Genomic DNA, 25,801 nt, shown 5'->3' with positions numbered 1-25,801 from the left:
TCATATATTTAACTTGTCCCTGTACCTTTTTACCACACGTAACAACAGATGAGTCAGTCAGCAGCAGCTCTAACCCCTGATACCAGTATAACCCCTCACCCCTGTCCCAGTGTAAAATGTGAGCAACATTGTGTTCAATGACAAGCTAGTTAGCATCATTCCAGGGAATTTGTAGGAATTTCTCTGTGTCTTTGTTCTTTTTACAATTACACAACAGAAACAATTATATATTTATTATTTACAGAAATTCAAAGAATCTTTGTAAAATGATAATAACAAACAGCCTCCTGTCTGGATTGGAGACAGTCCAAACAGTTTTACATTAACTTGCATGTAAATCAAAGATATCCATTTGCCACATCCCTCCTGACTGTCTTCTCCTAAATTAAAGCTGCAGTATACAACTTTAATAAATGTATTTATTTATTTTACATATTTGTTAAAACTGTCATTGTGTTTTGAAAGTAGGGCATGAGAAAAATTAATTTCCTCTGCCTTCTCCCAGTGCTATCTGAAAAAACCATTGAGAGATGTTTTAGTCACAATCTGATGTGGCTGCTCATCCTTCCTCCCCCTTGATCTGTGCTATGCTGCAGGTAGCATAGCCTGTGGTGAATGCTCAGTCCAGTTAGCATAGCATGCCAGATAAACCACTTTCCTGTAACAAGACGTTGTTTCTCTGTCATTAGTACAACAGTGAGTGATTGACAGCACTAAGACCCTCCTCCTGGTTTTTGGCTGGAATGTTACATTACTTTAGCTAGCAACAGTAGTTCAGGGTCAAGGTGGAGGAAATTGATTGTTTTCACAGATTATATGTCTCATAACAAAGGACACAACATGGTAACAGCTTTAACAAATATGGAGAAAACATATTTCTTATTAAGGTTATATGTTGCAGGTTGATTTTTTATGCTAGAATCAGTCCTGGACCAAAGAAAGCAAAGCAGTTGTAATTTTATGGGTCAAATGGACTCAAGGAATTGATAAGATAAGGTGAGATTTATTTGTCATTGTCATCAACAGATTACAACGAGATTGAGGCCGTGCTTGACTTGAGTTAAAGTGCAGGTTACAGTACATATACATACACAACACACAATATAAATATACATACATATAAAGATGAAGAAACAAACAGCACAAAAAGAGAAATAAATAGACATCAGAAGATGGTTGCAGCCCTTGGAGGTGTTGCAGAGTAAACAGAATTTACATTTTTAACAGAGTGGTGTCAAGAGCAGAAGTTCTTATGCCTTTAAATTTAGTGCTATAGATGCCATCCATCCATCCATCTATCCATCTTCTTCCGCTTATCCGGGGTCGGGTCGCGGGGGTAGCAGCTTCAGAAGGGAGGCCCAGACTTCCCTCTCCCCAGCCACTTCTTCCAGCTCCTCCGGAGGAATCCCAAGGCATTTCCAGGCCAGCCGAGAGACATTGTCTCTCCACCGTGTCCTGGGTCTTCCCCGGGGCCTCCTCCCGGTGGGACGTGCCCGGAGCACCTCACCAGGGAGGCGTCCAGGAGGCATTCTAACCAGATGCCCATTTCTACCCATGATTGCCATCGGGTAGAAACAGTTTTTTAGGCGATTCGTCCTGGTTTTTATTGCTCTGTATCTCTTGCCTGATGGCAGCAGCTGGAAGAGACCATGGCCAGGGTGTGAAGAGTCATTTAAAATGTCCATAACTTTCTTGCGGAGCCTGGAAGTGTAAATCTGTTCCATGGTGGGGAGGGGGCAGCCTATGGTTCTCTCTGCTGCCCTGACAACCATCTGGAGCGCCTTCTTGTCCGAGGATGTGCTGCTGCCGTACCAGACACACAGACTATACGTGAGCACACTCTCTATGGAGCAGTGATAGAAGGCCTGCAGCAGGTCTGAGGGGAGACTGTTCTTCTTGAGGATTCTCAGAAAGTACAGTCTCTGCTGTGCCTTCTTCAGCAGCCAACATCAGATGCGCAGTGGGGGCCCCAATTACATTTTTTGTAGATTCCCGGCGGTCCCCCTGGCCAGTTTGGTGCTTCAATGGAGGTGAAACATCAGATTAACACTCTGTACACACAGAGATACTATAGTGTACTGTACTGTGCTATGCTATGCTATACTATACTATACTAACATGCGGTATAGTATAGTATAGTATAGAATGCTATACAATACTACACTAATATTAAGTATACTATATTTTGGTAAACAAATTAGAAAAAAGATTCGTCCACGACACAAGATGCAGCACCACACAGGCTGATGTAACAAGTCTGCTGGCCCAATCAGTGGTGCTTTAGCAAAAAACAAAAAACAGAACAGTTTCTTCAGATTGGGTGAGTTTCTGCCTCTTTTGGGCTGTGAAAAATGGGGTTAGGCAGGTTGACATCATCATTTAAAATAAGATGCAACTCATGAAAGTGGATACCTTTTACACCTGCATAATAGATGCATCTGTTTCATAAATGATTGTTTCTGGACTCCCAATATCCCAAATCCATGTGGATGTACAACCTAAACAACCAAAAATTACCAAACAAGGAGGTATAAATTCAAATGGATACATTCAAAACAAAGACAAAACACAGAACATAATCAATTGGGGTCACAACAAAAACAAGTTGTTTAACATGTGGATTAGGATATATTTCTGTCTTTTAATCTTGGCAGTTATTTTCTAATCTGAATTATATATATTTTTTCTGTTCTTTAATATTGTTTGATTAACCTCGAGTCAGAGATATTTTGGGTAGAAGTGGAAAAGGGAGGGAGGGAAAGAAAGTAAACAAACAAACAAACACTAAATAAATAAATAAATATCCATCCATCCATTCATTTTCTTACATCCTTGTCCCTAATGGGGTCAGGAAGGTTGCTGGTGCCTATTTCCAGCTAACATTTTGGGCGAGAGGCGGTGTTTACCCTGGACAGGTCGCCAGTCTGTCACAGTAAGTAAATAAATAAATAATAACTTCAAAAATGTGATTTGATTTTATTTGGCTCTCCCATTTCCCCTGTTCTCCCCTGGTCTTTGCTTCTGCAGTGGCACTAATTCACCAGCAACTAAAGGGCATCTCGAAATATGGAGTATGTTTTATTCAAATTGATTTCTGTCTACTGCTGATTGTTGTTCAGCAGATCTAGTCTGCTGTGTGAGAAGATCTACCGGTAGTCATTGTGAGGTTGTGATTTTTTTAAATATTTTTCCAGTTAAGCAGTATTGTTTTCTTGGTGACAGTCAGGGGTACAAGTAGCCGGGATTGGGTTTGTTTGGAGTTTATGTTCAGTTCCTCTAGATTACCAAATAAGTAGACGGAAGGGGATACTAGGATGTTGTGGCCAAAGAGAACTAGGATTTGTAACTGTAGCTAGACAGTTTAACCTTTTATGGTGAAGTATTCAGTCAGTTCTTCAAGCTATCAAACTGTATTATAACTCTCAAATTTCCTGCAGCCTGGCTTCTGTCAGTAAAGAAACAGTTACAATTAATAAACATGATAAAAAAAACTGAGAAAAGAGGAGAAACAGACAGAGAGGAGGTGTTGTATGTTACAAGATGAACAGAAAAATACTGTGCGAGAGTGTGAAGGAGGAGGTAGAAAGACTATGTGTGAATCATGATGTGATAATGTTTGAATATAACATAATAGAGAGATATTAAAGGCTGGAGGATGAGATGTTTATTTACCCTATGAAAACAGAAAATATCTGTTAGAAATGAATTAATATACACTGATAAAAATATTCTGCCATATCTACTCAAATAAATTCTGCAAATACTTGCCTTATTTATGTTTATCTAGCAAGACTGTTTGTTCATAATGCTTACTTATTTTGTTACATGAAAAAGATAATCCAAGTAAAGCAAACTTAATTTTGTCAAGTAGATTAAGCAAACCACAACTTTACTATTCATCCATCCATCTTCGTCCGCTTATCCGGGGTTGGGTCGCGGGGGTAGCGGCTTCAGAAGGGAGGCCCAGACTTCCCTCTCCCCAGCCACTTCTTCCAGCTCCTCCGGAGGAATCCCAAGGCGTTCCCAGGTCAGCCGAGAGACATAGTCCATCCAGCGTGTCCTGGGTCTTCCCTGGGGCCTCCTCCCGGTGGGACGTGCCCGGAACACCTCACCAGGGAGGCGTCCAGGAGCTAGCTTCTGCAACCGAGGATCGGACCGCCAGGGTCCGATACTCGAATGGATAAACTAACATATGGCAGAACTGACACCGAAAAAAGACGTAGGACCCGACAGAGATACAGGTGACACTAAATACACAGAGGGTAATCAGGGAACGAGACACACCTGGGAACTAATCAAGGGGAGACAATACAGAGACTCAGAAGAACTCTAAATAAACACAAAAAACACAGATCACAACAAGTGCACAAGGACTGTTAATAGTGTGGTGAGTTCAGGGCACCACAGTATCCTGAGCCCAACTGCAGGATCAAAGTTAAAAGAATCTTGCTGCTGATGCTGTAGGATCAAGCATGACAAAGAACAGTAACTCCATTAACTGTAAACCCTGCTGTTTAACACAATAACAAAATAAAACCCTCTCCAGATTATTCTCAACTAATTAATAGCATAATATTTAAAACCAAGTGTGTGTTTTGTGAAACTTAAATAAAAGTTGGTTTCATTATTGTTATGCTTCGGATAACACTAGGACTGCTCTTTATTGAAATTTCACAAATCAGATAAAGGTTTCACAAATCCCACACTTGGTTTTAAATATTCTGCTATTAGTTGAGATATTTAGGTGTTGTAGTTTTTTAGCTAGAGTAAATTAAAGATGATGACGGTAGTGAAAAATTAGGTGGAAGACATTAGCCATTTTCTGGATTGGAAGCTGCATTTGGAAACCAACTTCAGCTGAAGTGCTATTCTCATCAGATGTATTTTTTCTGCCTACGTCACCAACAACAGCAGAAACTGATTAAATATTGTGCACAGCTGAGTCTGGTCGACTGGCCTCCCATCACATGCTCCATGTATGCTCTCATCCTCTGTGCTCCCAAAACCCTTATTTTCACTCTGACTCATCCCTGTCATAATTTCATTTTGCTAAGCCCTGTCTTCAGCCAACCAGTTCCAACATACATCTATTGTAGCATGATCCTGCATCTCAGGAGCAGTAGCCTTAAGCACAGCAGAAACAGCATCTTTCTCTGTGAAAAGCTTTATGATTCTCTTTCAGGAGCCAAGGTTGCAACTCGGTGAGGTGTAAAAGAGCGAGGCTGAATAAGTTCTATTATGAAGGAAGCACTGCACAGAAATGCTGCAGCAGCAGTCCATATCCAATGGCAACAAAAAAAAAAAAAAAACATGCAGAGAGTGGTTGCTATGCCAACCCACCTCACCCATGACCATCTCTGCTCACTCCCTTCGTCCATCCACTTCTCCTGTAGGATGGAAGGGGCATCAGAAGGACTTGGCTACTTTCCATCCCACACAGTAGCAGAAAGAGGGACAAGAACAGAAAAATGCTAGAGTCATTTCCTGTTTCTACTCACCCTGTTCTCATGCTTTATCACCCCTCAGCCAATTCATGCCTATTTGAAGCAGTGCTAATCCTTCTCTGGAATCATTCATGTTTTCTGTTCTTTCCTGCTTTCACTGTATTTCAGATGGTGAACATCAAATATTTTAAGCCAGCACCACCCAGGCTTCCGTAGTTTGATGTGCATTTCCATTTATTTCTTGGCTTCCTAGAAAATAAATGACATTCAAGCTTCCCACCTTCTTTGCTCTCATCTTACTTGATAAATAGCAGATGGTTGTGGATGGAAGCTGCTACTAATAATTATCCCAGAGACAGATTTTATGAGTCAGGGAAGACAGTCTCTTAAATTACAGCAGCACAAGGTGTGAATGGGGGGAGTCGCTAACAGGTAGCTGCAAAAGTAGACCTAAATTATCCAAATTTGCTGAAAGATCATCAATCAGATCTACTGGCACGGTTAGAGGAATGACAAAAAGAATTTATCTTACATTTATATTAAAGTAGCCTGGAGCAGCTCTTATTTTTCGCTCAATGATATATAAACTGACTGTCTTCCTTAAGATGGAAACAGTTTGGGATCTGCATCTCTAATGAATGCTGTGCTTGCCCAGCCTCTGAGGTGGGCAGGAATGTTAGTTGCTTATGATAAACTAAAGAAACCTCTGCAGGAGGCTTGTTGAGGGCTGTTGGCTAGTGTTGGCAAAGCAGAAAATCCAGGAGCATTTAGTTTCCTTGTGTGCTCCTGAATGCCTGGAAATAAGTATCACTGTGGGTGTTAACCTCTGCAGTACTGTTAAGACAGTTTCCACATTGAATATTAATGCATAATGTTCTATATATAATTCTTCTTAAATTTCCAGTAATACTCTCTAGATGTGTTTGTACTTCAAAGACCTCCTCAATCCCACCAACATGCCTTCCATTGAGGAAGCTGAGCCTGGGGACTCTGGGTCGGGTTCTCCAATCTCTGGGGACGAGGTTGCCGAGGTGGTTAAAAAGCTCATCAGTGGCAGGGCCCCAGCGGTAGATGAGCTTCATTCTGGGTTTCTTAAGGCTCTGGATGTTGTAGGGTTCTGTTGGCTGACACAACTCTGCAATATTGCATGGACATCGGGGGCAGTTCCCCTGGATTGGCAGACTGGGGTGGTGGTCCCACTGTTCAGAAGGGGAGACCGGGGGATATGCTCCAATTACAGAGGGGTCACACTCTTAAGCCTCCCTGGCAAGGTCTATTCAGGGGTCCTGGAGAGAAGGGTCTGTCGGATAGTTGAACCGCAGATTCAGGAAGACCAGTGTGGTTTTCTTCCTGGTTGTGGAACACTGAACCAGCTCTACACCCTCAGCAGGGTCCTGGAGGGTGCATGGGAGTTCACCCAACCGGTCTACATGTGTTTTGTGGACTTGTAGAAGGCGTTCGACCGTGAGCCTCAGGGAACCCTCTGGGGGTTCTCCAAGTGTAAGAATAATAATGAGTGGTGTCAAGAGTCTGGTCTGCATTGCTGGCAGTAAGTTGGGCTCGTTTCCAGTGAGAGTTGGACTCCGTCTGGTTTGCCCTTTGTCACCGATTCTGTTCACTACTTTCATGGACAGAATTTCTAGGCGGATGATGTGGTCCGATTGGCTTCATCAGGTCGTGATCTGCAGCTGGAGCTGGAGTGGTTCGCAATCGAGTGTGAAACGGCCGGGATGAGGATCAGGGCCTCCAAATCCGAGGCCATGGTCTTGTCGTGGAAAAAATACTACTTCCAAGCACTGTTCAGGTAAAATCACTCAATCAGGTTTATTCATATATTGTGCACAATACAGAGAGCTTGTAGGACAATCAGTAATGAAGCAGGTCTGGATGAAAAGCTTGCAAAGGTCTCTCAGCTCTGTCAGGCAGGGACAACACATGAGTTTTATACCAAAGATAAAGAATTAACAACAAGGGGCGAGACAGTCTGGTTCTGATGCAGCTGTAGAAAACAACTTCCAACCTTCTACATGTAACCCAAATAGTTCTTTTGGGGAGCGTTCATAAGCGTTTAATATAACATGACTAGCAGATGTGACCTTATTGTAATTTTCCATGACAGTCTTGAGCAGGAAAAGGGTAGAATGCCTTCTCCGGGTTGAGGGTCGGGGGTGCCCCAAGTAGAGGAGCTTCAGTATCTCTGGATCTTGTTTACTAATGGGGGAAGAAGTGAGCGGGAGATCAACGGGTGCATTGGCACAGTGTCTGCAATAAAGCGGGCTCTGTACCGGTCTCTCGTGTTGAAGAGAGAGCTGAGTCAAAAAGCGAAGCTCTCGATTTACCGACCAGTAAATCGAGAGCTTCGCTTTTTGACCGATCTGTTCCCACCCTCATCTATGGTCATAAGCTTTGGGTCATGACTGAAAGAACGAGATCGCCGATACAATGGGTTTTTTTCCGTTGGGTGTCTGGGCTCCCCCTTAGAGATAGGGTTAGAAGCTCGGTCATCCTGGAGGGACTCAGAGTAGAGCTGCTACTCCTTCCCATCGAGAGGAGCCAGTTGAGGTGGCTTGGGGATCTGGTCAGGATGCCTCCTGGATGCAGCTTCCTTGCAGTATGCAGAGTCATTTGTTGTATATTTCTCCACCTTCATGTTACGTTTCTCTTTATAATAACTTCCATCTCTCTCAGGCTAGGTTTCAGTGTTTGGCCAAATTTCCAGGTTGTCTCTCTTTCTGTTTCCTGTTGCACCTGTCTCAGGATCAGCAGCATGACTCATAAAGCCAGATATGTATAAAGCTCCTAAATGAATAAAAATAGCTCACAGGCAGAATCTATTCCGAGCATCCTTTGCCTGTTGTGAAAGTTTATCTGAATGTCCCCTAAAGATAGAATTATATCTTTCCAAAGTTACTAGAAACAGGAATTCACAATGATTTTTACTAATTCAAGTTTAAAATGATAATGTTTTAAATTTTGAAAAAAAATTGCACAGTCAAAACCTTTAAAAGTATTATGTGTCCTCATTCAGCTGTTCTAAACCTAAATCAACTGGTTACATGAGTCAAAGAGATTGGACCCTTTAGTAGGCAAAGTCAGAGCTGTTATTATTTTCAGACAAGTCTTTAAGTAACATACACTGTGTCAAATGAGTATCTTGTACACCCCTGATATTTTTTAAGCTTCCTCTCTTTCAAAGAATGAAGATGTCTGTAATATTTATGACACTTCAACTGTGAAAAACAGAACCTAAAATTAAAATGCAGAAAATTGCATAGTTTGATTTTGAAATGATTAGACAATTTGTGTTGAATACTTACATTTATTTTTCACATAAGGAAAGACCCTTATTACGAATGAGGATGTGGAATTGAAGAAAAGGAGGATTTTACTGCTGTACCTTTCATGTATTATTGTATCCGATAAAAGCAAAATTCCAAAGGCTTTTTTTTTGTTGACCCCCTAACATTTTAACATGTTATTGAACAAGAACTCAGCTGATGATGCTGCTGCCTATTCCCAGGCAGCTGTTTCCCCACTCACCAAGGTTTTTGTCCTCTTCTACTTCATCAGCAATAGATTCCAGAGTTGTGGCAGTATGATCTGGAGCCTTGATTCAGTTCCATCTCTGTAGAACAATACCAAGAATTTTCATGTTGTAGCATCTTTAGATTCATTTTCCACTGATAATGGGAGTACTGTGCCAACAGTCCTTGCTGGTTAAAATACTTATTTAGTGCGATAAATACTAATAAATTTTTTTAAAATTTATACAGCAAAATTTTCTGGACTTTTTTAGTCTTTCACTGTTTGATAGGGGTTTGTGGTGGCGGAAATTTCAGAGCTCTCCCTTTGTTGTAAGAGGGGAAAATGTGAAAAACTAGTTGTGAATTGCATACCCTTTTTCTCCACTGTTTGTCCTTTTTTCATAGATTTAAAGATTTCACTGGAGCACAAAAATGTGTAGTCTCCTATAAAATTCTACACCAAAAGACAAAGATAATGCTGCAAGCTGGGTTTTTCTGTCTGTGTAGATGGATGTAAGAAACTTTTCACCTTTAGGGTGTCGAGCAACTAAACATCCACCGCTAGATTATCCACCACAAGATACCACTGCCGTCAACATAGTTATAAATGGTTTTACATGTAAATGCTTACATACCTACACAACTCAACAAAATCAGATTGCATACACTCTGTGTATGCAATCAGACTTTCCTCTACCTGTCAGCTGTCAAATCCCACAGTTGCAACATTATTACAGTCATCAATCACAGCTAAACATTGATTTATATGGAGAATATTATGATGTTGACATAACTGTCATGTTTTTCAATAACAATAGATTATGTATTACTGTGTTACTGTGCAAACAAATTCATATGTAATCTGTTTGAAAACAGCAGCTTAAGCCTACAAAGGTTTTGAATAATGTCATTGTTTTGATTTTAGACAAAATAAAATTGTACAATCATCCTGCACCAGCACGTGTTATGTATGGTGTTACGTGTTATGGTGGCATTAACCAATAAATAGATACACAACATAAAAGATTCTTTAAGAATTTTTTTAAATCATCTTGTAAAAAATACTTGATACACATTTAGTGCTCAACAAGCTGCTCACCCTGGAACTCTTTGGGAGTTAAGCTGAAACAAATGTCTCACACTTTGGATCTGACTTGATGACCAACAGCATCAAGTCAAATCTGACTGTTAAAACTTAACAGTCAGTGTGGCCAGCTTTAAGCTGAAATACCAACCAACCTCGCATCCAATGATTTAGCACTTCAACAGGAACTTACACTGCAAAACATTTGAAGGTGGTTTAATTTGAAATTGAAAGTCTCCCTGCTGCCTTGAAGATGCAAGTTGGGAGGGGTGCTGGAACCTATCTTCAGCGGTCAACGGGCGAGAGGCGGGGTCACCCTGGACAGGTCTCAAATACAGAATAAATGACTAAATTTCAACTACAAAAACTTAAATGAAATTATATATCAATTAGGCTTCTCTATGTATTGATAACCTACCCACAATTTCCCTTAAGAAAGTTCTGCCTGTTATTGTATCTAATCTGATTCAAATAGTAAACTTACCCCTCTCATCAAGTCTTTTCCTCCAGACTTTTGTCAGTATCAAACCACTGATACAAAACAACAACCTGGACAGATTACTACTACTGAATTACAGGTTGATCTACAATCTTCCATTCACCAGCTAATTCATTGTAAAAGCTGTTTAAACAGTTAAATCACCTGAGACTACTCTTTCCTTCATTTCCTCTGGTCCAGGTTTGTGGTACACACCATGTCACCAAACAGCACAGTGACTATCTCTAGTGCTATATATAGGCTCACTGACAAATTGCAAGAATATAGACACCTGTGACCATAATTAGAGGACATGCCTCGATTTAACATGGTTCCTTTGGTCACCATTATTTTTGTCTAGGTCTGTTTCATGAGTTTATTTAATTAAAATAATTCTGTTGATGTATGCTTGAAAAGCAATGTCTTACTTTCATTTGTTCATTTTTATAGCATTTTTATTCGTCATTATCTTTGTCATAATCAAGTTATTTCTGTGACCATTGTGGGTTTTTCTTTCATTAACTGAGGCTTACCAAGAATTTTGTCCATGTGTGTAGCTACAATTTGCTATACAAATAAACTGATGAATTGATTGGTTCCAACTGCACATTTAGTAGTTTCATTCATACATAAGGGCTATGAATAACTGAAACTACCAAACCTAATGTGTTAAAATTGACAAGATTGATCACATAAAGCATAGCTTTATGTGATCAATCTATTCTCTGACTTACATCATAGAAATATTTTACTTCTATATTTAAAAAATGCTCTAACTTAACTGGGAACTTGATGATAGTTTAGGTCATATGAATGAAAAAGAATGAAAACCGACAGAGTTTTACTGACATTTATAGACAGAATGGGAGACAAGCTCTGCTGCCTAATTAGCTTAGCCTTCATTAGATCAGTTAATGATCTCAGTGGAGAGCTACAGAACGAACTGCCACCAAGCCCATGGATGTGTAGCCCCAGTGTTTAACAACACAATTATGGATAACTCACAAAAGCAAAATAATATTCAAGGAGGCTTTTTTTGTTTTTTCTGTCTTTTACAGGAAAATGTTTATTAAAATATAAGTGAACACATGATTTTGGTTGACTAACTTTTTTTTAAAGTCTTCTCAGACACATTTGTCCTATTTTTACATTATTCCAGAAGAAGGGGGAATGACTACACACACTGCAGGCTTTCTTGTTTGGCAAATGTTGTAGTGTTGAGCCATCCCTTTGCTCTGCTGGTGTCAGTTATATCAACATTTAGACTTTTATTTGTTCATATTTTCTTCATCTTTCTCAGAATGAAACCAATCATATTATGAAGCATCTGATGATTCATCAGAGCCACAGACACCCAAAACATGAATTAGTGAGACAGTCGAGAGAGAGAGATAGAGAGAGAGCAGTAGAATTACAGGAGTGGAGTATAACTACTTCCATGGGAGAGCTTCTTACATCCTGCTCCATTCTGGCGTTTCCCTAGAAACAACCAAGCCCTAATGTTTCATCTAACCCTCCTCTTCAATTCATATTTTACAGTGCTAATCACTGATTCCCATCTGAAAGCTAATATAAGACAACACACACACGCACACACACGCATACACACATATGTATGTCATTCTACCTTCACAATGACTTTGCATTGATTTCTATTTATTTCTCATTCATTTCTATAGTCTAATTTTGATGTTTACACTTAACCTAACAATGACCAATAGATGCCTAACACTAACCCAAATCCATAACCCACACACATTTCTTCATGTTGGGTCCAGGCTTTGGACCCAGTTAGGAGCAGTGGGTCCTCCCAACATAGCATTTGTTTGAGAAATGGCCCTTACAGGAAGGAAAGTGCTTATACACACAGAGCCAAAAGGGGTGCATTATAATGGAAAACATAGTGATGGACATTCATTCCTTTTGCTACCTTTTATTCATGCACTGCTAGCTTGTCCTTTCAAAATGACCCATAAAGAGGTCCAGAATAATGCTTTCAGACATGAAAGGATATTTGAGGGAAAGTGCTGATTTGATCATTACTTATGATTGCTCATATCATTGAAAGATAGTCTTAGTCATGGCTTTGTGATTTACAGTAGAGAAAAAAGAATGCCCTCTCAGACTATTTCAGATTTAAATTATATGACCAAAATTACATTTCCTATTAAATTCCGTTAAAGAACAAGGTATGGTAAGAGCAGACAATACATGATCAGAAAAAAGACAATGATAAAGAAATTGAACAAGTTTCAGGGTGGACTGCTGGGCTTTAGTGAACAAACAACGTTAGACAGATGTGGATTCATCCAGATTGATTCTTTGAAGAACACAACTTTACACAGGAAGGATTCCTGCTTCAAAAGATTTTAGCCACTATATGATTCATGAGCAATGACGATTCTCTAATACAGATCCAGCAGTGATGTAGCAGGTCATGACAATATATCCTTATTTTCTTCTATCCTCTTTTTATTGTCTTCTAACTCTTTAACACCTTTTGCATTGTGGGCATGTCTTTTTCTGTCCAGTTAATCATCTGCTGTGAGGACACTGTCCATCTGGATAAATATATAAATATAAAGTCTTTACCAGTATATATTTTATATTTATGCATTCCGAACTTTGTAAAACTTGGAAACATTAGCCGATGATTGTTGCAGTCCAAACAGTCCTTTGTTATTTGAATATTGCTCATGTCGGAAGGATGACATATTTGAAATATATTCTGCAGCCTTTATTGAGACCCTTGAGAAAACTAAATAAGCACTCTTACTTTAAGAAATTAGTCAGACATAGCAATACTCATATGAAATGTTAAAGTTGGTTTGTTTAAATGGTTAAATTTATTCAGCCAAATCACATTTCACAGCGAAACAAACTGAAAAATAGCACACAACCTCTATGTTATGTCATACATGTTATATCAGCTGAATTGATACTCTTACCCTGCCCAGATTGTTTAGGAGGTTGAGTCCAGTTCCGATCATTTGTTCATCATCAAAACCTTTGACAGTTTGATGGTCTGGAGCGTAAATGTGTGTGCTAATGCAATGTCAGGAGGAAAATATATCAGCAGACCTTGATATATTCTTCTAAATATTGATGCATATGTGGAGATATATGTGCATTTATTTGAAATATTCTGTCCTTGAAGATAGACAGATGGCAAATATTTTTTATATTTTCAACAGGCCTGTTTATTTATTCCAATTTTTCTGGAATAAATGTGTATTACTGAAATGAGCATGTAGCCAGTTCTTTTTGTGTTTGCTTGATAAAACACTAGTTACATCGATATTCAAAGACTCATTATGGCTGAGCATGAGACCAATTACAGAACAAGGACAGCTAACGAATGGATCGCCACTAAACGTTTTCTACATATGAGTCAGTAATTCTCAGAGCTGTTTCTATGGCACACACATTACTCTAGTCTTGCTGATCTGCAGGAATGCGCTGTAATGTCTCTCTGTCAGTTGAGACTTGAACTTGAAATGTGGAAAAGCAAACCTCCCTGTTGTAATGGGGCTTCCATCTCCTAATCATTCAGGTGGCACCACAAACTACCTGTAATATCCCAATTACTGAGTAGCAATTATTAACAGCATGTTTCAAGAAGCTGCTATGTAACAGCTACAGTTTGGAAGTATTAAATTGAACATTAAATTGGTGGAGCTCAGTATTAGAACACACCTTATGTCTGAAGAGACACATACTGAAGCTTTTACACTTGCACATGCAGCAAACCTGTTTGATTGAACACAAATCCCATTCTCTTTTCTGTAAAGCTTTGCATTTAGCTACTACATTAGAGTTTTGAAGGCACAGAAGCCAAACAGGATAATGTCCAAACCTCCTTAGTTTGGATGTCTATGTCTGACTTGAAAGAGTATTTGTATTCTAGAGTATTTGTGATGGGCCCAGCTTTTTTGGGCCCATCAGACCTAAAAAACCAATACAAATAAACCGTTCACTTCTGATCACATCCGGATCACATCCATCCATCCATCCATCCATCAATCCACATCTTCCCTTTCTCTCATAACCCTCTTTCTTGTCAAACTACTTTCAAATAAAGACCACTAGAATGCTTATTCACCAATCTGTTGGCATACTGTGTCAATAGAGCTGCCTCTGAGGTTATTTTTTAAATCAGAAGCACACATTTAGAAGCCAAAAATTGTGTTTTTTTTTGTTTTTTTTTTTTTTTAAAACAATACATCTCATCTAACCCTTCTCTGTGGAATTCACAAGACAAATTAAATAAAGATTCTGCTAAACATATTACATATTTTGTTTTGTTGCCTGCCTTTTCTAGCATGCTTCCTGTTTATGTCTGCAGCTGCCATTGAGGCCTGCCTGAGTCATCTCCTGAAGAGACGTGCAGCCGGCTTTCTAAGAAGTGACAAGATAGCTGCCCTATTCACTAAGGTTGGCAAAGTGTACGACACAGCTGGCGAGATCTGTCGGAAAGTCCAGGAGCAGCTCCAGCAGCAGCCTGATCTCACCAGGTTGGTCCCACAAAAGCTCTTTCTGTCTTTTCATCATTCTTGTATCTGTACCAACACAGTAGTGATACATTGTTCACTAAACTAGGTTAAAGAGCCATTTAGAGTTTCACATTATCATTGTGTATTGAATTGTAAACAAATTGTTTTCACCAAGATGTATTCATACACCAATATGTAGATCAGTATACAAGTTGAGTTTAGTTGCCTTGCTCATTGGCACATCATCTTGTATCAGGAGGAAGCTGAAATCGCTCCCAGATTTTTTGATAGCAAAGCAAATAGTTTTGCCACTTAGCCACCATTTGGCAGGTAAACTACACCTGACACAACAGCCAATAGCTCATTTAGTGCTGCTCTTTCTAACTCACCACCTTCAGGAAGTCATCACCACATCACTCCCCTACTAACGCTTTAACAACATTTTTACCAGCGTTTCACTAAGAATTAGCTCGTACAATGAGCTCAGCATATGTGCCGTTCCACCAGGTGTGTGCTAACTGCTTCTGGCTAGTCTGAAGGAGCTGAACGGGGAAGTCATGGTGGAAAGGTGCACTGTGAAGCAGAAGCTTGAAAACTTAGAAATTTCAGCTCTGAGGAGCTGCATCTCATTTGCGTCTCAATGATACGTCTCAATGTTGTGCACAGCTGAATGATTGTCATGGAGATTAGAGGATTTTTTTTATTTTTTTTCAAACATGCATGAAAGCCTCAAAGCAACACTCCAGGTATGTTTTTGATGAGGAAAGAACATTATAAGATGATGTAAAGCTCAAAAAGCTGATTTTACATAATCCTAAACCTTTTAAAGACATGTTTTACATTTTTCATAAATTTTTGGTTTAAGCATTAAAGCATTTTGAGAGAACTGGAAATGATTAACATAAAATAAATCTGGTCCAAGGCGCTACTGTGGAGGCTCCATAGAGCCGCATGAGACTTAAACTGGCAAGGCCAGGAAAGTAGTCAGAGAAGCAGCCAATGGGCTCATGATAACTCTGGAGGAGCTGCAGATCCACAGCTCAGGTAGTAGAAGCTTTTCACAGGATACCTATTAGCCATACACTTCACAATATAGAATAGTTCAGTCAAAGTCTAGAACTGAGTCCAAATGTGAAACTGTGGCAAAATTTTAAAATTGTTGTTTAGATGAGCACACACTTCACACGTTTCAGATTTTCATACATCAACAAGTATACATGATGAATACACATGATAACTGCGCTTTATAACTATATGTTCCATTTTAATGGCAGTTTTATCAATCACTTTCTGGGCATACTTTGTGCTCCATGTGATGCTCTCTGTGTAACTGACACTAATTCACCTGACAGCTAAGTGGACTGTGTCTTTAAAGCTGCACAGTTTGTGTCAACTCTGAGAAAAGCCTGGGGACTGCGCCCAGGCGTTCATGTCCATGAGAGGTGTGTATAATTGTGCCGTGCTGTGTGTGTGAGTGTGCTTAAAACAAAGATGATAAACTGCTTGATCTGCAGGCACTTAGCTACCAGCTGAGCTGTGTAGAACCCCATTAATTGTCCATTAGCTTGTGCCACATGGCTTCCACAGATCTCCAGGGCTGCAGTGAGATGGAGGACAGAAAGCGTTGGGTATTATAAACAGTCCACTGCTATGGCTTCAGCTCTGGCTCTACAGCTAACACCTCAAAGAAGAAAAGTACAAGACGAATATGGATGGGGAGTTTAGTTTGAGACACTTGTGATGAATCAGCGGTGTTAAGTTGCAGCTGGTTGGCCTTGACTTCTCCAGACAGACTGCACATGACATGAAAGCCTGTAAATGTGTGGAGATCTGCTTTCTACAATTCACACCCTTCATCCAGAATCCCTGCTTTCAAACACACACAGACTCACGCACACCCACGCACCCACACACACACGCACACACACACACACACACACACACACACACACACAAACACACACACATGCTGAGTCATGTTAGCTTCCATCTTCCTGTCATACTACCTCAGGGCTCTATCTCCCTTTTGCCCTGGTTTCCATGGTAACATAGTCTGCTCCATTAGGATCACAAAAAGATGAGTTCAAAAAATAAAACAAAAAACAAAGGGCTTGGTGGGAAAAAGAGCAAAGATCAGCAGAGGAAAAGAAGGGACTGGTAATCATAGCAGAGCAGGAGGTGATGGTCTGCTGTGTTTATGTCTATTTAGGATGGGGTTTGGTGCTAAGAGGGGTAGACAGGCTGAAATTAAGTTTCTGTTTGTTTAAACCTATCAGAAGACCTTTACCTTCAATTAAAAGGTAAATAATAACTAAAGTTATTGTTTTTTGACCAAAAGATAAAGTGTCAGCATGCAGGTGGGTGTAGTGATGTGTCAGAGACACATGAAGACAATTACAATGCAACCTTGACCCCAAATCTTTTAAAAAGAAGAATTTCTTTTTAAAAGAAAGAAGAATACAGAGCAAGAGAAAAGTAGAGAAAGAGAAGGATGAAGTGCAAGCCATCTGTTCTGTCACTTCTATTAGGTAAATGAGAAATATGGAAAATAAAATGGATGAACTTCAAGCACTGATGTGTGTGTAAAATTATGTTTCTCTCAGACATGGCTGCAGGATTGTATTCTTGGTTTCAACATTTCCCATAATGGTATAATGATAACACAAGGAGTCTGAAATTGAAAGAGGAGAAGAAGAAATAATGGAGATGATCAGAAGCCGTTTTTGTTCAGGGCATACCTTTGCAGTGAGAATATTGAAATGTTAGCAATAAGCTGTGGTCCACATTGAGAATAGGGTTATTATCATCAGGGTTATTTAACCAACCCTGATGACAGATACAACACTCCAATCAATTTCTGGTAAATGACTTGTATTTGTATAGCGTTTTATTGAGTCAAGAGGACCTCAAAACACTTCATACATTCAATCATTCATGTATTCACACACACATTCACACACTGATGGCGCCTAGCTACTAGACAGTAGCCTCAGCTGTCCTGAGCCAGTCTGACAGAGGAAAGGCTGTCATGCACTAGTGCCAGCAAACCCTCTGAACACCCAGCAGGCAAGGTGGGTGAAGTGTCTCCCCAAGGACAGAAAGGAAAAGGTTTATGAAACGAGGATCAAACCAGCAACACACTGAATGGCCACGAACACCCAGGTGTTTATGATAACACCTAGAAAATTTTACCATGGCTCACCTTCTGCTACATGTTTCAACTATTTGTCAGCTGCTGTATCAGAGAAAATGTTAGAAACATCACCTACAAGACTTCTTCTTGGCTAAGCACATTATCATCTTTTTTCCTTTGCTTGAGCAAAAGCTTGGAGCGTGAGCTCCAACAGAACACAAATGAGGATGAAGAGACTACTGTTGGTCCACTTCAGTAAGCAAACTAACACATATCAGGACCCCCTGTAGTTTGCTTATCACCATAGAATTATAGTTGAAGATGCCATCATGCACTTTCTTCAGCCATCCTACTGACTTCTGGACAATGCAGGCAGCACTGTGAGGATTGTGATCTGTCATCTCTGTAGGCACATTTAAAGCAATTCAGTCTAATTTACTATTTCAAACTGTCCAGAAGACAGAGGTCCAGCCCCCGACAATCATCTGGATCAGTGAATACTTGACAAACAGACCACAAACAGATGCAAAAGTGAAGCCATCTACAAGAAGGGACAAAGCAGACTGTACTTCTTGAGCAAGCCTGGCTCTTCAGTTTTTACAGCAAGATGTTGTATATGTTGTTTTATTTTGTTGTGGAGAGTATACTCTCCACAACAATCTCCTGCTGGGATAGCAGCATCTGATCCAATGACTTAAAAGACCAAACAAACTAATAAATAAGGATGTTGGTTCTGGTGATATCCCTGGAACCTAGAACTGTTTTTTCAGTGAGAGATGTTTCAAATAATAAAGAACATAATGAACAAACCTGAGCATCTCCTAATTTGGGTGAAGGACGAGCCTTCATGGACTGTTCAGTGGATTCAACATGACTAACATCAAACAGCTAAGGTAAAGATGGTAGATTATGAGAGACCTTGTTTATGCAAAACCAACTATTCTGACATGTTAAAAATAGAAATATTTTTGCACATTAATCATCAGAGGTTTGCGACAATGTGAATGTACAAAAAGATGCAAAAAAATTAGATTTTTTTAACAAATACAGTTTAGGCCAATATTGTTACAGACAGAAGATTTGATAAGATATTTTTACAAAAAAATCTTATATAATCTATATCACAAACTGAATTTATTTAAAGATAAAATGTGAAGCATTTTAAAAAATAATTTTAAATAGATGTCATTGTACAATGACTTTTAAATCTAATTCTATCCAATTTTTCTTTTGTTAAAATCTAGAAACTATCTTGAGACAGTGATTCGCTGGTGGAAATCATGTCTGCAGAGTAGCTCACCACAGATAGAACGTTTCTAGGTCTTTTACTGTCTTTATGTTATTTCTGAGCTGGATTTTCCTATGTTTGTAGCAAGAGCTTTCTTTCTCCTCCAGCTAAAACTTGAATAGATTTTCAGGTATGAACAAGGATGTGCTTTCATTCCTTTTCATCTACACAGAAAAGTCCACATCAGATTCTTCACATACTGCAGGAGATCCTCTTTTTAACATTCTGTCTCTCTTACATCTTCCTCCTCACATCCTCTGAAGTGCTCTGCACACACACGCACACACGCACACACACACGCACACGCACCCACACACACACACGCACACACACACGCCCACATTTTTTGTGTTAAGGGACTGTAAAAATCGTGACTTAGCTGAAACCCCACTTGCATTTGAGCACGTGCACACTTGCAAGTGCTCACCCTCAAGCACACACACACACACACGCTCACACACACGCACACTTCGTGACTGCAGCAGCTGAACCCCTTGGCACAGACACATAAACACAGGCTCATTAGCTTGTCAAAGTTGGTGTGTGTAAGTGGATGCGTCTGGTTCCTGTTGGAGCAGGGCACATCAAACTCAGTCTGTATCTAAGTTTTCATCTCTCCACACGACAAAGATCATCTGCCTGCAAATTCATAACCATCTCCAGCCAGTTGATAGCATGACATGAACAATTTTGTCTGACATGGGACAGGTACTAAATAATTAATGGAAGTTAAATGTTGATGACTTTTGATGAATTCAAATAGGAGGATTGCCTTTAGCTTTAGCAATGGCAACAGAGGAAGTGAACGAAGCCATTCAGTCCATGTGGGTCACGCTTCCAAATATTACATCAACATTAACAGCTGCCTAGGATGGGTAGTTGGTCCAGCTCATCTCCAGGCCGGTTGTTATCTTCTGTGCTCTGTGCCCTACAGGAGAGCCCAGAGTTTTGGCCATGAACCTCTGAGAAGACAAGGCTCCTCCACCACCAGCCGCCCCCCTCAGCCTCTTTCTGCCCAGGCCATCAAACACATCTGGGTCCGTACGGCTCTCTTTGAGAAGGTTTTGGATAAGATAGTCCAGCACATTGTGGACAACTCCAGGTGATTTTTATGTTTTAAGCGGTTTTTTTCCCCTGACTTGCACTGCACTGGCACAACTGTTTCCTCCTGTTTTGTTGTTGCTGAAAAGCGAGCAGTCCTCTGCATGACCTGTGATTCTGAGAGTTGACTCATGGGTTGCTTTATTCTGCATTCTGTCAGGCTAACACAACAGTATGCTGGATGAGCTGTCCAGACTATGTCATGCTCTGATCAGAGTCTCAGACCTGAAGTCTGTGACGTTGTCAGACAGAACAATGTGATCACATTTGAATTAAAAAAGCTTAGCCATGATTCTTTGGTCTGTTAAGAAGATGGAAACTTCATATAGCAGCAATATAGTTCATTTCATCCAACATTACGGCCACACTAAATGTCAGCTTGTGTGTTGCTCCCTCTGAAATAAAGAGCAACTGGAAGATGATTGTTACAGGTTGTGACCTCCAAAAAAAGACCTGCCTTAGTGAAGCTGCAGTGAGCAGGATGAAACAAGATGAAATGAGTGTGTTTTATTTAGGGGAAATTAAAATTAAAATTTAAGTGTGTCCTTGATTAAAAGACACCTCAAGTGTTTGGATGTGGAGGGAAATTAGCAGAAATTATTTGTGTGAACTGCTTCCAAATTTTCTCTTTTTGTATGTAAGTGGTTTTTGTATAGCAACAATACTCAAAATAAAAGATAAGCATATGTTTACTTATTGTAAATGATTTGGAAAATCAAACTATTAGTTTTGGATCTCTCAAATGAATATGTTGTAATATTTATAGTTTTAGTGGAATATCAGATTCAGGGATATGGAAAACGTCAGTGTGGTCTGCAGACCACAAGCCTTTTAACATCAAGCATATTTTAGATAAAATAAATGTTTTTGTTAAATACTTTTTTAACCTTGCTTTTTTCCCATCTGAAAGCTATATTCACAAACATGTTGAGCTCGTTAGTTTTCTACATTTGCTCATACTTAAGTATGAGCAAAGTCTCTAAAAACTCCTACAGTTCTGGGGATCATTTGGGCATCTTTACAGGACATCTTCCCTTCACACAGAAAACACACATTAACACTGGTCCTTTCATTTCATTTTATCTCTGCAGTAAATACTATGAAAGGGAAGCTCTAATGCATGACCCAGTCTTTGGGCCCATCTTAGCCGCCTTGCTTGGTGAGTAACTAATGCTTGAAAAACACAAATATTTTCCAAAACCACCAGAAGAGAGATTCTTTGTGAAAAATATGAGTAACTCCAGATACAAAAAGACTTCAGTATCTGATTATGGATGGCAGTGAAACCCAGAGCAACATAAACAGACACATGCTGTTTGCAGTGTAAAATTCTTCAAGAGAAAAGTCAAAAGTATACTACATTTTTCAATATAAATTGAAAGGTCTAATATACATGGTGTGCAAAAATAATTAATCAATTTGTATTATGGAAGATTAATTTGCACTTCAGTTAGCCCTGAAGTACAAACCACAGCAACAAATTATTAACCACAACTACAGAATGAAATACACAACAATAAAAAACAGGACAAATTAAAAAACAAAAAAATATGGTTAGCACTTCAAGGCTACCCCAGACCTGAAGATGAAAGAAACTAAACAAAGTTTTAAGCTTCCGTACTAGTATATGTATGTGTGCAGTTATTTATGGGGTTTTTGAAGTCACACAGAAAAAAAGGGGTGTTTATATTTCAGTAATATTCTCACTGTGCATTATTTATACACTTTCGTATAGTTCCATACTAAGTATTTAGTTCACAAGCTAACTAGTTATTTTCAGACTAAAGATTTTCCTCCATATTAAATATTTAGTTAGCTTACTGAGTAAATCTGTCATGATGTAATTGTGGTGTGGACCCAAAAGCAGCAGGCGAGTGACATGGTGGAGTTTATTTTAAAGATTTAATGAAGAAACAACGCAAAGAAACAAACTTACAAAAATATGAGTCCATGAAAACAAAATCCAAAAATAAAGTCAAACTCAAGACACAGGAAGGCAGGTGACTAGCATAGTAATGAGCAGGGTAACCAGGCAGACTGGTGGGTTGTGACTGATGTAGAGGAGCTTAAATACTGGGTGGTAGCAAATGGAACAATGGACCTAACAAGATGAGATGACTGATTGCAGGTATGAGTAGTTGGCTCAGGAGTTAGCTGAGGGGTGGGAAGAAGATGGCACAGGGAAGCTAAGGAGATATACCGGGGAAGACAAGAGGGAGGAAACACCAGGGAGCTGAAAATACTTCTAATACTAAAGAAAACCTAATAAGCTAAAAGAGAAAAAGACATAAGGGAACAACTTAAACAAACCTTCACAGAAAGAAGGCTGATCTAACAATAATAATAGGAACTACAGAACATAGAGCTAGAATAACTAGAAGACGTAACCAAAGAAATAACCTAAATACAATAACTAAAGAAAGATGGACAAAGATTCAGACCAAAAGACTAACTAAATCTAAAGTAAAATGAACTAAGAAAACTTGAATCACTACAGGGGGAAGCTAGAAGGACTTAAGAAATAACCTAACAAGGATTACTAAAGGAAGATGGGTATAGATGCAGATTTAACCGAATTCAACCTAAAGTAACCAGATAAGAAATGCTAGAAACACTACAGGGGGAAGCTAGGACTTAATAACTTAATTGGAACAACTAAAGAAAGGTATACATAAATCAGACATATAAGAATAACTCAACCTAGCATGATGAAATAACTAAGAAATAAATATTACTAGAAACACTACAGGGAGCCTAATATAAGGAATAACTAGAAGGATTAAATAAAAATAATCTAATAAAATTATCACTAAAGAAAGCTAGACATAGACCCAGGCATACAAGAATAACAGAAACTAAGGTAACTAAAGAATAATAAGTAAGATACAAAAGCAAAACCAAACCCAAAAATCCAGAGTCCTGACAAAATATTTATTTTCCAAAATGTACATTAGGTATGTAAACTAAACATTTAATTTTCAAACTAGATACTTTTTTCCAAACTAAATACTTAACTTTATTATATTCATTACTGTGTAACTTTACAAACTGCACCCCATACTTGTTCTTGTGTGCAGAATAGTTTTGCAACTACTGTAAATGAGAATTTAACGTTTCCCTATCACCTTACCCATATTTTGGAAGGTTTAAACTGAACAAATTCCTATTAAGTGTGTTTTCTGCTTGTACTTCAGTGGGGCCCTGTGCCCTGGAGTACACTAAGCTGAAAACGTCTGATCATTTCTGGACGGACCCATCAGCCAATGAACTGGTTCAGCGCCACCGTATCCACGGGGCCCACCGCAGCCTAGATGTGTCATCCGGCCGTCGACCGGCTCTGGGGGTGAGTCTGGAGGATGATTTAGATCAAATCTCAGGATGTTTGCTGTTAGAGAGACATCCTATTGTAAACTACAGGGTGAACATCCTTTTTCAGATCCGTAAAAGGCAATCCAGTGGGAGCATGTCAGAAGACAGGTTTGCTGCATCTGCAAGAGAGTATGTGGAGTCTCTTCATCAAAACTCCAGAACACACCTCCTGTACGGCAAAAACAACGTCCTTGTACAACCGGTATGACTCTGCCACTCTTTGACCAACTCTTGTATACAATGCTGACCACATTTATTAGCACTGCTGTTATGTAAAAACAAATAAGTAGGGAACGATTCAACTTTCTTTTAGGAAAATATACGAAATGTAAGTGTGCCCAACAGTTGACAAGATAACAGTTAATATCCTTTTTGGAAGTAGGGACCCTTGATTCAGTTGTGCAGTTATTTCATTTTATTCTATTCTAATCTTTGATGAGCCACTGTGCGCTCCCATTTACCTATCAATTTAACGTTGGTACAAATCATTTTTTTCAAATGTTTCAACTACTTGTTGAAACATTTGAAAACAAAAAATAAATCATCTTATATTAAAATAAATTGGGTTTCAAAACAAACTGTGAAAATATGTTTCACATATTGAGCTGTTTCAGTGCAATATGTAAGGGATCTGGTCCATGCAAATGTATTCAGCCCTGTACAGTTTCTGTGCTTTTGGTAGTTTTTCTGAATGTTTTCGGTAACACTTTATTTGAAGGAGTATGCATGAGGCTGATATGGCACTTTTAATGGACTTTTATTGCAACTTTTAAAGCAGCTTTGCATTAAAAGTGTCATTATTTTCCAAATGATGCATCATGACAACAGTCATAAAAATTCATAAAGACTCTCTCGTGTTTATGACGGGTGTTATGTCAAGTTTATGATGGTGTCATGTCAGTCTTAAGCACAACCCCTTAGATAAAGTGTTACCATGTTTTCTTTAGTGATCCTCTGCAACTGGAGGGTAATGTCTTCCTCAGTCTAGCACAGCTTCCTCAGCACAGACTGAGCCATGGTTTTTTTGTTGTTTTATGTACAAAAAGTCATGGTCTCCATACAGATGTTTACAATTTCTAAATGTGAACTCCAGGTGAGAGTTGCTGTCTTATTTTCACTGTGATTACAGTGAGTAGCTCCTAATTTCTTAAACTATGTTCCAAACACATCCATCCATCCATCCATCCATTTTCTGTTCACCCTTGTCCCCAATGGGGTCGGGAGGGTTGCTGGTGTCTATCTCCAGCTACGTTCCGGGCGAGAGGCGGGGTTCACCCTGGACAGGTCACCAGTCTGTCGCAGGGCAACACAGAGACATACAGGACACACAACCATTCACACACACACTTACACCTAGGGAGAATTTAGAGAGACCAATTAACCTGTCAGTCATGTTTTTGGACTGTGGGAAGAAGCCGGAGAACCTGGAGAGAACCCACCATGCACAGGGAGAACATGCAAACTCCATGCAGAAAGACCCCAGGCCGGAATCGAACCCAGGACCTTCTTGCTGCAAGGCAACAGCTCTACCAACTGCATCACTGAGCAGCCCATGTTCCAAACACATTCTATGTAAAAAAAAAAAAAAGAAAAAAAAAAAAGATGTTACCAAATGGAGCACATTAACAAACTGTGCTCCAGTCATTTGATTAGCTGAATATCCAGAACAGCCAGGTAATTCCATCAGCTTATCTGATGGAATAGGCATATTAAAATATAATTATTCCATAATCTTAGTGGCTCAAAATGTGCAAAAGTGGTTGAAGGAGCATGAGAAATTATTTTACCATGGAATTGTCACCACAGAGTCCAGACTTAACCCTATTCAGAATATTTGTGTGGTGCTAGAGAAGAATTTGTGCATTGGTCCAAGTCTTCCTTCATTTC

The 25,801-nt window shown here is 39.4% G+C and overlaps 1 protein-coding gene across 4 annotated transcripts in view; it reads left to right on the top strand.

The window, feature by feature from the left end:
• sgsm2 (small G protein signaling modulator 2) overlaps window positions 1-25,801 on the top strand; it is a 94,704-nt gene that overhangs the window by 38,412 nt on the left and 30,491 nt on the right. For all 4 annotated transcript variants that reach the window (XM_044118696.1, XM_044118695.1, XM_044118698.1 and 1 more), the window contains 5 exons: window positions 14,876-15,044; window positions 20,379-20,546; window positions 21,637-21,704; window positions 23,740-23,888; window positions 23,982-24,116. In XM_044118696.1, the coding sequence (XP_043974631.1) occupies window positions 14,876-15,044; window positions 20,379-20,546; window positions 21,637-21,704; window positions 23,740-23,888; window positions 23,982-24,116 (689 nt within the window). The remainder of the gene's footprint in view (window positions 1-14,875; window positions 15,045-20,378; window positions 20,547-21,636; window positions 21,705-23,739; window positions 23,889-23,981; window positions 24,117-25,801) is intronic.

This window comes from Gambusia affinis, linkage group LG06, assembly GCF_019740435.1.
Source record: "Gambusia affinis linkage group LG06, SWU_Gaff_1.0, whole genome shotgun sequence".
Classification (NCBI taxonomy): domain Eukaryota; kingdom Metazoa; phylum Chordata; class Actinopteri; order Cyprinodontiformes; family Poeciliidae; genus Gambusia; species Gambusia affinis.
Note: the sequence above shows the minus strand (reverse complement) of the source record. Positions and strands in the feature narration are given on the sequence as shown.